The sequence below is a fragment of the Neoarius graeffei genome, chromosome 18, assembly GCF_027579695.1.
Source record: "Neoarius graeffei isolate fNeoGra1 chromosome 18, fNeoGra1.pri, whole genome shotgun sequence".
Classification (NCBI taxonomy): Eukaryota; Metazoa; Chordata; class Actinopteri; order Siluriformes; family Ariidae; genus Neoarius; species Neoarius graeffei.
In genome coordinates, this window is record NC_083586.1 from 34709967 (window position 1) to 34724254 (window position 14288).

At 47.6% G+C, this 14288-nt stretch overlaps 1 protein-coding gene across 2 annotated transcripts in view; it reads left to right on the forward strand.

Moving 5' to 3' along the window:
• LOC132866139 (male-specific lethal 3 homolog) overlaps positions 1 to 14288 on the forward strand; it is a 135198-nt gene that overhangs the window by 49899 nt on the left and 71011 nt on the right. For both annotated transcript variants that reach the window (XM_060898733.1, XM_060898734.1), the window contains one exon: positions 6550 to 6710. In XM_060898733.1, coding sequence (XP_060754716.1) covers positions 6550 to 6710 — 161 coding nt within the window. The remainder of the gene's footprint in view (positions 1 to 6549; positions 6711 to 14288) is intronic.

Consider the following 14288-nt stretch of genomic DNA (forward strand, 5'->3'; position numbering starts at 1 on the left):
TTCGTAAACGCGACCGCCATTTTGGACATGTAGTGGACTTCGGCTCGAATCGGTTTGAATGCGAGGAAGGCGACAAACATAAAAGAAAAAGGAGCGAGATGCAGAAAACTGTATTTACTAGTTTACTGTAATTATGATCTGGCAGCTATTTACACCGGATCCAGTGTAAATAGCTGCCGGAGCCAACGTCCGAGCTTGCCGGAGCGTGCTCCGGCCGGCCGCGAGCTAGCGCGCTCCGGAACCTCGGACATTGGCTCCGGCAGCTATTTACACTGGATCCGGTGTAAATAGCTGCCAGATCATAATTACAGTAAACTAGAATGGAATGTTAACAGCAATGTAATGCCTTTTCTGGCTAATTTTATTCGTCTTACCTCCAACAAAGTGGTCACTACACAAGCATTGGTATGCCGCTATCCATCTTCTCCGTCGGTCAGCATCTACCGGGATCCGATAAAATGATAACCCTTGCCTTGTTTGTTGATGGTTACTACATCCAGGTGCACAACAATATAGTGGCATGATGGAAGTCTTGCTGAAAGTAAAAACTTTCTTTGCTGCCGTTCCTCAATGCTGGCTGTGGTAAACTACTGGTAGTACGTGTCCAAAATGGCGGCCGCGTTTGTCGTGACGTCACGTGAAAAGGGTCCATAGGCTGTAATAATTCTTACTGTACATTCGGACAGCACTACGAAATGGCGAACTCACAATGTAGTCCACCATGTAGTGAGTGATTTGGGACACAGGGTATGTCACTTATCTTGTCTAAATTGTCTTTCCATTTGCAGTGTCTAATTTAAACAGTTAGTTTTCCTTTTGCTGATATCAACACCTTTTTTTTTTTAATTCCCCATTAAATAATGTTTTTTAGTGTTTAAAATGTCATTCTAATAAAACTCCATTTCCAAAAAAAACAAAAGTTGGGATGCTGTGTAAACTGTAAATAAAAACTGTGATAATTTGCAAATCATGGAAACCCTATATTTCATTGAAAATAATACAAAGACAACATGTCCGATGTTAAAACTGAGAAATTTTATTGTTTTTTGAAACATTGGAAAATATTCTCATTTTGCACTTCAGAAGGGGTGTTCACACGGCTCATATTTGCATCGATGCTGCACCGATGTATTTTGTTGCGATATATCTTACGCCGGTGTAAATTTTGTGGAGTGTTCACACGTCACAACCCTGCTTACTAGAGAGAAGCGTGTTAGCACCGGTGCAGCCCCACTTGCGTTCACACGGCAGTTTTTGCGACCGTGCTATACGATAGTAATAATGCGGAAATGAAATATGCGCATGCGTGAAAATGTACTTCCTTTTCCCGGTTGTCATGGCATCACCAAGCGCCGGGAAAACAACGTGGATGAAGACACGCAGTTCTGTTGTTGTTGATATTCACCATTTTGGAAGCGCAAAATACCAGGATGCAAATTATGCAATGCCCGTATATAATCGACTCTCCTCACGCGTAGCGAGTCTACCCCTGTAGCATTCAGACGTCCCATTTTATATCGGTGCTGCCCCGCAAACTAGCATTTACTCCGGAGTAAATTTCTTAAACCACCTCCCGAGCAGGGTTAGATTTGCACCGGTTTAAGCAGCTTTCAGGGGCGACACCGGTATAACTTTGTACCGTGTGAATGCTCTACCGGGGCAGCCCCGGTGCTACACCGGAGTAAAAGTTGCCATGTGAACACCCCTATAATATACCAAATGTTATTAAAGGTGCCCTTCCACCAAAAACGTTTAATACCGGCTCTTTTTGAAATACCATAGTTCACTCCGAGTTGCATATGCATGCTGCATGTGAAAATGTAATTCTACTCCCATTCCCTGTATTAGCTTATGAAAGAAAATAGTTGGAAAAACGAGCGAATCTGAAAAAGCCCTACGAACTTACGTCACTTCGAAAATTAGTATTCATGGCCTTGCCCACCTTGGCTTGCGACCGACCACGGGAAGGAAGTTCGGATTTAAGCGCGAGGAGAGATAGCAGAGCCCATCTCGTCAGTAGCTAATGGAGAGAACCTAACAGCAAGTTGAAAACATGTCTGAACAAGTTCGTGCCTGTGTTATTTGTGGCAGTAACGCATCAACGTTGCATTTCTTGCCCAAGATAGAAGAGGTGAAGAAGAAATGGTTGGAATTTATCTTTGGAACACCACCAGCGAAGTATAATGCAACGTTAGTACTGTGTTCTGATCAGTTCAACCACAGTGACTTTTCAAACTTCGGTGCCTTCAGTAGTGGTTTTGCTTCGAGGTTGCATTTAGTACCTGGATCTGTACCGTCAAGACGATCGACCACCAGCTCACAAGCTGGAAGTAAAACATGAACTTTTTGTTCAAAGGTTTTTGTTACAAAATAGCATGTTCATATTCTCCACGTTAGCATGCATGACATGGTCACAAGCTCGGCAGGGATGAGAGTTTTCCGCTTTTTCTGAGTAAAAAACGACCTTTTTATATTATGCCAAATCCGTTGAGAATTTTTTTTTTTAATTAATTTCGGGGGGTTGGGGTATGTTCCTTCATGTTGTTCAAACTTTATTAACTCCAACGATGTTTACACATTATTTGTAAGTCGCCGTCTTTAGTCTCGTTTAAATCTAGTTGAATGTGATGTAAAATTCGTGTTATCTACATTGTTATTGGTCAAAACATCGACGTCGAGACCATAATAGCCAATCAAAACAGTTTTTACAAAGACACCCACATTTTTTTTTAAGTCACTCGTTCATTTTATTCGTTTGTTTGTTCAGTAAAAACCCAAACATTTGTTGAATTTTTCTTATTTCCTCGCGTCGCACCTCAGTGACGTCAGCGCGCGGTATTTTTCCCTTTGCGGTTTGTTCCTTCTGTCTCGCCGTAGTAAGACACCCACATCCGCTTGTTCTGACTCACTGGAGGTAGCGTCACAGTGCTGTTAGCCAATCAGAGGTAATGCGTTTACATGTCATGAATATTAATGAGTAAGAGCTGAAATCCTGTCGTTCTCCCGCCACCCACTCCTCCAGCAAACTAGAACAGCCTGAAACAGGAGAACCACAGCATTTTTTTCACCAAAACCGGCTCACAGGGCATTCATTCATACTAGAGACCACCGCACAATTAATGAAAAAACGATGCAAGGAGACCTTTAAATGGGAGACAGGTCTGGACTAGCAGGCAGGCCAGTTTAGCACCCAGACTCTTTTTTACTACAGAGCCATGCAGTTTTAATACGTACGGAAAGCGGTCTGGCATTGTCTTGCTGAAAGAAGGAAGGTGTTCCCAGAAAAAGATTTAGTCTGGATGGCAGCATATTGCTCTGAAACGTGTATATATCATTCAGCATTAATGATGTTTTCCCAGATGTACAAGCTACCCATGTCATGTGCACTAATGCACCCTCATACCATCACAGATGCCGGCTTTTGAACTGTGCACTGATGGTAAGCCGGATGGTCCCTCTCCTCTTTAGCCTGGAGGACGTGGTGTCCATGATTTCTAAAAAGAATTTCTACTTTTGATTCGTCAGACCTCGGGACAATTTTCCACTTCGCCTCAGTCCATCGTAAAAGAGCTCAGGCTCAGAGAAGGTGGCGGTGTTTCTGGATATTGTTTTATTTGGTTTTAACTTGCATTTGTGGATGCAGTAATGAACTGTTTTCACAGACGATGGTTTTCTGAAGTGTTCCTGAGCCCATACAGTGATTTCCACTACAGACACGTGTCTGCTTTTAATGCAGTGTCTCCTGAGGGCCTGAAGCTCAGACATCCAGTGTCAGTTTTCAGCCTTGTCTCTTGCGTACAGAGATTTCTCCAGATTCTCTGAATCTTTTAACGATATTATGTACCATAGATGTGATCTCTAGATTCTTTGCAATTGTACATTGAGGAACATTTTTCTGAAGTTTTTGCACTGTTTGCCCATACAGTCTTTCGCAGAGCGGTGAACCCCTCCCCATCTTTACTTCTGAGAGACTCTGCCTCTCTGGGATGCTCTTTTGATACCCAATCATGTTACTGACCTGTTCCCAGTTAACCAAATGTTTATTTTAGACTTAGACAAAACTTCATTTATCCCCGAAGGGCAATTAGAAGGGCGAAGAGCGGTACATTAAAAGAGCAAGAAAATAAAATCACAAAAAGAATAAAATCACAAAAATGGGTAGGGGAAAAAAAGCGTATTATGTACAATATACAATGGCAGGCCTGTTGCCAGTAACAAAGTAAAAGAAAAAATAAATTAATTAATTAAAAAAAAAAGGCAGCAGATAAAATATGACAAAATGACGCGTGGATAAAATTAAAATGACAATATGATTAGAGTGGCATTGTAGTTAAAGTGACAAGGTGATATTGTAATCAATTATTATATAGTTTTTTTTTTAAGCATTACGCAACTTTTTCTGTCTTTTGTTGCCCCCATCCCAACTTTTCTGAAATGTGTTGCTGACATCACATTCAAAATGAGCATATCTTTTTTCATAAAACTATGAAATTTCTCAGTTTCGACATTTGATATGTCGTCTTTGTACTATTTTCAATGAAGTGGAGGGTTTCCATGATTTTGCACATTATCACCTTGTTTTTCAATTTATATTTTGTCCTAACTTTTTTTGAAAATTTGGCTGTAAATCACTTAGGAATTAAATGATTGACAGCCTTGGCGACTTGTCCTTGGTATTGGAAGGAGGTGGCTGGTCTACCAAGTAGGTGTACTTGATTTTTAACGCTCATCTCTACTGCACAGACTCTGGTCAAATTTGATGACATGGCATAGGAATTTTGGCTTCATTTCTACAGAACAGAAGAGCATGGACATGTGGGGTTTCAGGGTTCCCGCAGGGTTTTAAAAGGTAGTAAAAGGTAGTTAATTAAAATAGGCTAAATTATGGCCAGTAAAAAGTAGTAAAAGGTAGTAAACGTAATCTGACGTGGTAGTAAATTTTTTTGACCCCCATCCAACTGGGCCTATGTGTTTTCTAATTCGTTTAATTAACCTGCATGCCATAATATCCATAAATTACTACATTTGGGCGAATTTATTTTTATGTATCCAGGAGGACCGCAGTGAGGAGTTGGTGGCGCATGCGCATTGAATTCCAATAACGGTCGAATCCAGTATAAATTTATACCAGAGATTGTTTAGTACGAGACTGACTTTGTTTATACGGCTCTAGTCGAATCTATCTGTTGACCCGACTGGCGACATCTGCACGAGAATTAAACAATGGGGAAATGCAAATTTTCAGACCTCTGGCTGGAGGAACCTGATTTGAAAGACTGGCTAAAGGCGGTAGATGGCAATCGGCGAGAGGCGTTCATTGAAAAGTTGATCGAAGAAAAGGTCAAACAACTGAGGCACATGTAATGCGTTGTGCGTGCGCGCGCCTGGTGCGTTGTGCGCGCGCCATTTGAGGCATCCAAAATGTGATGAGCAAATCTGTTGAACTGTTCAAATGATTAAGATTAACCCTCTAAAACACTGATCTCTGGGAGGAAGGTGTTGACTCTGCCCACGGGCCTTCACGACTACAGGACTGGTGCAAATGACTATCTTAAGCAAACTTGGCAATGTGTTGAGAGACTGCCAAAATAGGGTTTGGGTTATGTGTGTTTTGTATCTTTAGGGCGTGTGTCTTGTCTTTGTCATGTGTGTGTGCACCCATGTGTGCGTGCGCCATGGTGCGCTTTGTGTGTGTGTGTGGGTTTGTGTTTGCCATTTGACCTGATCTAAATGTAATGAGTTGATGTACCTAAGCACATACCGTAAGATTTTTTGTGCAAATCTGTTCACCTGTTCAAAAGATTATTCCACAAACAAAAGGTTGGCCATCTTGAAAGTGTTGGCCGACAAAATGTAATCAGATCTTGTACCTAATGTGAAGTGTTGACACACAAGGTTTAGTGCAAATCTGTGTACCCGTTAAGAGGTTATGGGCCACAGTTTCACCGTTCAATAAAATTATAACTTATATGTGGAAGTTTGTTTTCTTTTATGCAAATATGCATTACTCCATGTGTAGCCCTAGCAATGGGAGGTTCTATTATGCGTCCAAAGGGAAAGAGTTACACTACCGGTACGTTCAGATTTTCTTTCTATCTTGTCTCATCAATCCAACTCTTTGGGTAGAGTTGTCACTAACTTATGTAGCACATTCACTTGGACTAACACATACACTCAGAGATTACCTTGTTAAATTGTGAGAAAATGTCCAAATCCAAATTGTCGCTGTGGTAGTAAAAAAAAATTGTGAAGGTAGTAAAAAGGTAGTAAATTCAACATAAAATATCTGTAGGAACCCTGGGTTTATTTAAAAAAAAAAAAAAGTAATTGGTGTTCACCAAGTGTCTCGTTGCATCTCTTTTGTGTTTTGCAAAGCTCTAAATGATCTATCACTGGAATCAAAGGGGTCAAACTTAGATACTGTATTTGAACATGGTTTTTAAATGGCTTTGCAGAGTATTTAGTGTGTGTGTGTTTTAAAGTGATTGAAACACAGTGCTGCTTGTGAGTCACATCTGAACACATGAATCTTCTCGTGTTTGTCTGTAGCTGGTGAAGCTGCCATGCCAGATGAACATAGTGAACATCCTCGAGTCGTACGTGAAGCACTTCACTATAAACGCTGCTTTTTCTGCCAATGAGCGCTTTCGGCATCCTCAGAGCTCCACGCAGTCCAACATGAGCCCGCACTATGTACCACCTGAGAAAAAGTAAGTAAAACTGGTCTACTGTTTAAATGTATTCCACAGACTGTTTACACTTGGATGGATTTCTGAGCAGAGGACAGTGGGCTGTGTGTTGATGCACTAATCATTTACTTTTTAAGAAGATTGTTAGAAGATTCCAGAAGTATCCTTGACTTTCCTCATACAGTAGGTACTGTTATAGTACAGATTATATGGAGTGGATATTGGGTGTTAAGTAAAGTGGCCAAAAGACATTGCACAACTGAAAACATGACATCATATCAAAAACACGCAACAGTAAAATTAAAAACACCAACACATCAAAAAAACGCACAACGGTGAAGTTCAACATGCAAACACACACAAAAAAAACACGCGACAGTGAAGCTCGACATGCCAACGCATCAAAAAAAAAACGTGAGACCGTGAAGCTCGACATGCCAACGCATTAGGGAAAAAAAAAGTTGCGGTGGTGCAGCTCGACACCCCAGCGCATCAAAAAAAAAATGTGCGACGGTGAAGCTTGACACGCCAGTGCATCAAAAAAAAAAAAACACGATGGTGGAGCTTGACACGCCAGTGCATCAAAAAAAAAAAAACACGATGGTGGAGCTTGACACGCCGGCGCATCAAAAAAAAAATCACGGCTTTGGAGCTCGACATGCCGGCACATAAAAAAAAAACCATGTGACGGTGGAGTTCAACACGCCGCCGCATCAGAAAACTCGCGAGGGTGGAGCTCGACACGCCGCCGCATCAGAAAACTCGCGACGGTGGAGCTCGACACGCCACCGCATCAGAAAACTCGTGACGGTGGAGCTCGACACGCCACCGCATCAGAAAACTCGTGACGGTGGAGCTCGACACGCCGCCGCATCAGAAAACTCGCGACGGTGGAGCTCGACACGCCGCCGCATCAGAAAACTCGTGACGGTGGAGCTCGACACGCCGCCGCATCAGAAAACTCGCGACGGTGGAGCTCGACACAACGCCGCATCAGAAAACTCGCGACGGTGGAGCTCGACACGCCACCGCATCAGAAAACTCGCGACGGTGGAGCTCGACACGCCACCGCATCAGAAAACTCGTGACGGTGGAGCTCGACACGCCGCCGCATCAGAAAACTCGCGACGGTGGAGCTCGACACGCCGCCGCATCAGAAAACTCGCGACGGTGGAGCTCGACACAACGCCGCATCAGAAAACTCGCGACGGTGGAGCTCGACACGCCGCCGCATCAGAAAACTCGCGACGGTGGAGCTCGACACAACGCCGCATCAGAAAACTCGCGACGGTGGAGCTCGTCACGCCGCCGCATCAGAAAACTCGCGACGGTGGAGCTCGACACGCCACCGCATCAGAAAACTCGTGACGGTGGAGCTCGACACGCCGCCGCATCAGAAAACTCGCGACGGTGGAGCTCGACACGCCGCCGCATCAGAAAACTCGCGACGGTGGAGCTCGACACGACGCCGCATCAGAAAACTCGCGACGGTGGAGCTCGACACAACGCCGCATCAGAAAACTCATGACGGTGGAGCTCGACACGCCGGCGCATCAAAAAAATCGCAATGGTCGAGCTCGACACAATGGCGCATCAAAAAAATTGCAATGGTCGAGCTCGACATGCCGACGCATCAAAAAAATTGCGATGGTGGAGCTCGACATGCCGGCCCATCAAAAAAACCGCAATGGTCGAGCTCGACATGCTGGCGCCTCAAAAAATCGTGGCGGTGGAGCTCGACACGCTGGCGCATCAAAAAAAATCGCAATGGTCGAGCTCGACATGCTGGCGCCTCAAAAAAATCGCGGTGGTGGAGCTCGACATGCCAGCGCATCAAAAAAATCGCGGCGGTGGAGCTCGAAATGCTGGCGCATCAAAAAAATCTTGGCGGTGGAGCTCGACATGCCGGCACATCAAAAAAATCGCGGTGGTGGAGCTCGACATGCCGGCGCGTCAAAAAAAAAAAAAAAAAACACGTGACAGTGGAGCTCGACACACTGCCGCATCAGAAAACTCGTGACGGTGGAGCTCGACACGCCGCCGCATCAGAAAACTCGCGAGGGTGGAGCTCGACACGCCGCCGCATCAGAAAACTCGCGACGGTGGAGCTCGACACGCCGCCACATCAGAAAACTCGTGACGGTGGAGCTCGACACGCTGCCGCATCAGAAAACTCGCGACGGTGGAGCTCGATACGCCGCCACATCAGAAAACTCGCGACGGTGGAGCTCGACACGCCGCCGCATCAGAAAACTTGCAACGGTGGAGCTCGACACGTTGGCACATCAAAAAAAAATAGTGGCGGTGGAGCTCGACATGCTGGCGCCTCAAAAAAATCACGGCGGTGGAGCTCGACATGCCGGCACATCAAAAAAATCGTGGCGGTGGAGCTCAACATGCCGGCGCATCAAAAAAATTGTGATGGTGGAGCTCGACACACTGGCGCATCAAAAAAAAAATTGTGGTGGTGGAGCTCAACATGCCAGCGCATCAAAAAAATCGTGATGGTGGAGCTCGACACGCTGGCGCATCAAAAAAATTGCGATGGTGGAGCTCGACATGCCGGCCCATCAAAAAAATTGCGGTGGTGGAGCTCGATATGCTGGCGCATCAAAAAAAAAAAAAAAACGCGATGGTGGAGCTCGACACGCCGGCGCATCAAAAAAATCGCAATGGTTGAGCTCGACACGCTGGCGCGTCAAAAAAATCGCAGCGGTGGAGCTCGACATGCCGGCGCATCAAAAAAAAATTACGATGGTAGAGCTCGATACTCCGGCGCATCAAAAAAATTGCGGCGGTGGAGCTCGACACGCCAGCGCATCAAAAAAATCGTGGCGGTTGAGCTCAACATGCCGGCCCATCAAAAAAATCGCGGCGGTGTAGCTCGATATGCCGGCGCATCAGAAAAATCGCAATGGTCGAGCTCGACACGCTGGCGCGTCAAAAAAATCATGGCAGTGGAGCTCAACATGCTGGCGCATCAAAAAAATCGTGATGGTGGAGCTCGACATGCTGGTGCATCAAAAAAAATCGTGGCGGTGGAGCTCGACATGCCGGCGCATAAAAAAAATCGCAATGGTCGAGCTCGACACGCTGGCGCCTCAAAAAAATCGCGGTGGTGGAGCTCGACATGCCGGCGCATCAAAAAAATCGCAGCGGAGCTCGAAATGCTGGCACATCAAAAAAATCGCAGCGGTGGAGCTCGACATGCCGGCGCCTCAAAAAAATCACGGCGGTGGAGCTCGACATGCCGGCGCATCAAAAAAATTGCGATGGTGGAGCTCAACACACTGGCGCATCAAAAAAAATTGTGGCGGTGGAGCTTGACATGCCAGCGCATCAAAAAAATCGTGAAGGTGGAGCTCGACACGCTGGCGCATCAAAAAAATTGCGATGGTGGAGCTCGACATGCCAGCCCATCAAAAAATTTGCGGCGGTGGAGCTCGATATGCTGGCGCATCAAAAAAAAAAAAAAAAACACACGATGGTGGAGCTCGACACGCCGGCACATCAAAAAAATCGCAATGGTTGAGCTCGACACGCTGGCGCATCAAAAAAATCGCAGCGGTGGAGCTCGACATGCTGGCGCATCAAAAAAAATTGCGATGGTGGAGCTCGATACTCCGGCGCATCAAAAAAATTGCGGCAGTGGAGCTCGATATGCCGGCGCATCAGAAAAATCGCAATGGTCGAGCTCGACACGCTGGCGCGTCAAAAAAATCGTGGCGGTGGAGCTCAACATGCTGGCGCAGCAAAAAAATCGTGATGGTGGAGCTCGACATGCTGGTGCATCAAAAAAAATCGCGGCAGTGGAGCTCGACATGCCGGCGCATAAAAAAAATCGCGGCGGTGGAGCTCGACATGCCAGCGCATCAAAAAAATCGCGGCGGTGGAGCTCGAAATGCTGGCGCATCAAAAAAATCTTGGCGGTGGAGCTCGACATGCCGGCACATCAAAAAAATCGCGGTGGTGGAGCTCGACATGCCGGCGCGTCAAAAAAAAAAAAACACGTGACAGTGGAGCTCGACACACTGCCGCATCAGAAAACTCGCGAGGGTGGAGCTCGACACGCCGCCGCATCAGAAAACTCGCGAGGGTGGAGCTCGACACGCCGCCGCATCAGAAAACTCGCGACGGTGGAGCTCGACACGCCGCCGCATCAGAAAACTCGTGACGGTGGAGCTCGACACGCTGCCGCATCAGAAAACTCGCGACGGTGGAGCTCGATACGCCGCCACATCAGAAAACTCGTGACGGTGGAGCTCGACACGCTGCCGCATCAGAAAACTCGCGACGGTGGAGCTCGATACGCCGCCACATCAGAAAACTCGCGACGGTGGAGCTCGACACGCCACCGCATCAGAAAACTTGCAACGGTGGAGCTCGACACGTTGGCACATCAAAAAAAAATAGTGGCGGTGGAGCTCGACATGCTGGCGCCTCAAAAAAATCACGGCGGTGGAGCTCGACATGCCGGCACATCAAAAAAATCGTGGCGGTGGAGCTCGACATGCCGGCGCCTCAAAAAAATCACGGCGGTGGAGCTCGACATGCCGGCGCATCAAAAAAATTGCGATGGTGGAGCTCAACACACTGGCGCATCAAAAAAAATTGTGGCGGTGGAGCTTGACATGCCAGCGCATCAAAAAAATTGTGATGGTGGAGCTCGACACACTGGCGCATCAAAAAAAAAATTGTGGCGGTGGAGCTCGACATGCCGGCGCATCAAAAAAAAAAAAAAACGCGATGGTGGAGCTCGACACGCCGGCGCATCAAAAAAATCGCAATGGTTGAGCTCGACACGCTGGCGCGTCAAAAAAATCGCAGCGGTGGAGCTCGACATGCCGGCGCATCAAAAAAAAATTGCGATGGTAGAGCTCGATACTCCGGCGCATCAAAAAAATTGCGATGGTAGAGCTCGATACTCCGGCGCATCAAAAAAATTGCGGCGGTGGAGCTCGACACGCCAGCGCATCAAAAAAATCGTGGCGGTTGAGCTCAACATGCCGGCCCATCAAAAAAATCACGGCGGTGTAGCTCGATATGCCGGCGCATCAGAAAAATCGCAATGGTCGAGCTCGACACGCTGGCGCGTCAAAAAAATCATGGCAGTGGAGCTCAACATGCTGGCGCATCAAAAAAATCGTGATGGTGGAGCTCGACATGCTGGTGCATCAAAAAAAATCGTGGCGGTGGAGCTCGACACGCCGCCGCATCAGAAAACTCGCGACGGTGGAGCTCGACACGCCGCCGCATCAGAAAACTCGTGACGGTGGAGCTCGACACGCTGCCGCATCAGAAAACTCGCGACGGTGGAGCTCGATACGCCGCCACATCAGAAAACTCGTGACGGTGGAGCTCGACACGCTGCCGCATCAGAAAACTCGCGACGGTGGAGCTCGATACGCCGCCACATCAGAAAACTCGCGACGGTGGAGCTCGACACGCCACCGCATCAGAAAACTTGCAACGGTGGAGCTCGACACGTTGGCACATCAAAAAAAAATAGTGGCGGTGGAGCTCGACATGCTGGCGCCTCAAAAAAATCACGGCGGTGGAGCTCGACATGCCGGCACATCAAAAAAATCGTGGCGGTGGAGCTCAACATGCCGGCGCATCAAAAAAATTGTGATGGTGGAGCTCGACACACTGGCGCATCAAAAAAAAAATTGTGGTGGTGGAGCTCAACATGCCAGCGCATCAAAAAAATCGTGATGGTGGAGCTCGACACGCTGGCGCATCAAAAAAATTGCGATGGTGGAGCTCGACATGCCGGCCCATCAAAAAAATTGCGGCGGTGGAGCTCGATATGCTGGCGCATCAAAAAAAAAAAAAAAACGCGATGGTGGAGCTCGACACGCCGGCGCATCAAAAAAATCGCAATGGTTGAGCTCGACACGCTGGCGCGTCAAAAAAATCGCAGCGGTGGAGCTCGACATGCCGGCGCATCAAAAAAAAATTGCGATGGTAGAGCTCGATACTCCGGCGCATCAAAAAAATTGCGGCGGTGGAGCTCGACACGCCAGCGCATCAAAAAAATCGTGGCGGTTGAGCTCAACATGCCGGCCCATCAAAAAAATCGCGGCGGTGTAGCTCGATATGCCGGCGCATCAGAAAAATCGCAATGGTCGAGCTCGACACGCTGGCGCGTCAAAAAAATCATGGCAGTGGAGCTCAACATGCTGGCGCATCAAAAAAATCGTGATGGTGGAGCTCGACATGCTGGTGCATCAAAAAAAATCGTGGCGGTGGAGCTCGACATGCCGGCGCATAAAAAAAATCGCAATGGTCGAGCTCGACACGCTGGCGCCTCAAAAAAATCGCGGTGGTGGAGCTCGACATGCCGGCGCATCAAAAAAATCGCAGTGGAGCTCGAAATGCTGGCACATCAAAAAAATCGCAGCGGTGGAGCTCGACATGCCGGCGCCTCAAAAAAATCACGGCGGTGGAGCTCGACATGCCGGCGCATCAAAAAAATTGCGATGGTGGAGCTCAACACACTGGCGCATCAAAAAAAAATTGTGGCGGTGGAGCTTGACATGCCAGCGCATCAAAAAAATCGCAATGGTTGAGCTCGACACGCTGGCGAATCAAAAAAATCGCAGCGGTGGAGCTCGACATGCTGGCGCATCAAAAAAAATTGCGATGGTGGAGCTCGATACTCCGGCGCATCAAAAAAATTGCGGCGGTGGAGCTCGATATGCCGGCGCATCAGAAAAATCGCAATGGTCGAGCTCGACACGCTGGCGCGTCAAAAAAATCGTGGCGGTGGCGCTCAACATGCTGGCGCAGCAAAAAAATCGTGATGGTGGAGCTCGACATGCTGGTGCATCAAAAAAAATCGCGGCGGTGGAGCTCGACATGCCGGCGCATAAAAAAAATCGCGGCGGTGGAGCTCGACACGCTGGCCCATCAAAAAAAATCGCAATGGTCGAGCTCGACACGCTGGCGCCTCAAAAAAATCGCGGTGGTGGAGCTCGACATGCCGGCGCATCAAAAAAATTGCAGCAGAGCTCGAAATGCTGGCGCATCAAAAAAATCGCAGCGGTGGAGCTCGACATGCCGGTGCATCAAAAAAATCGCGGCGGTGGAGCTCGACATGCCGGCGCATCAAAAAAATCGCGGCGGTGGAGCTTGACATGCCGGCCGGCGCATCAAAAAAATCGCGGCGGTGGAGCTCGACATGCCGGCGCATCAAAAAAATCGCGGCGGTGGAGCTTGACATGCCGGCCGGCGCATCAAAAAAAATTGCGGCGGTGGAGCTCGACATGCCGGCGCATCAAAAAAATTGCGATGGTGGAGCTCAACACGCTGGAGCATCAAACAAATCAACACGCAACAGTGGAGCTCGATACGCCGGAGCATCAAAAAAAAAAAGCGCCATGGTGGAGCTCAACACGCGAGCCCATCAAATAAACATGCGACAGTGAAGCCAAATATGTGACAATGAAGTTAAAAGTAACATCAAAAACCACACGACAGTGAAGCTAAACACACAAACGTCCAAACACGACATCAAAACTAAAAGCACAGGAACCAGTTGTCTTGTTCATGCTGTGTCCACTCAGCAGCGATCATGTGATGTTCAGTAATAACAGG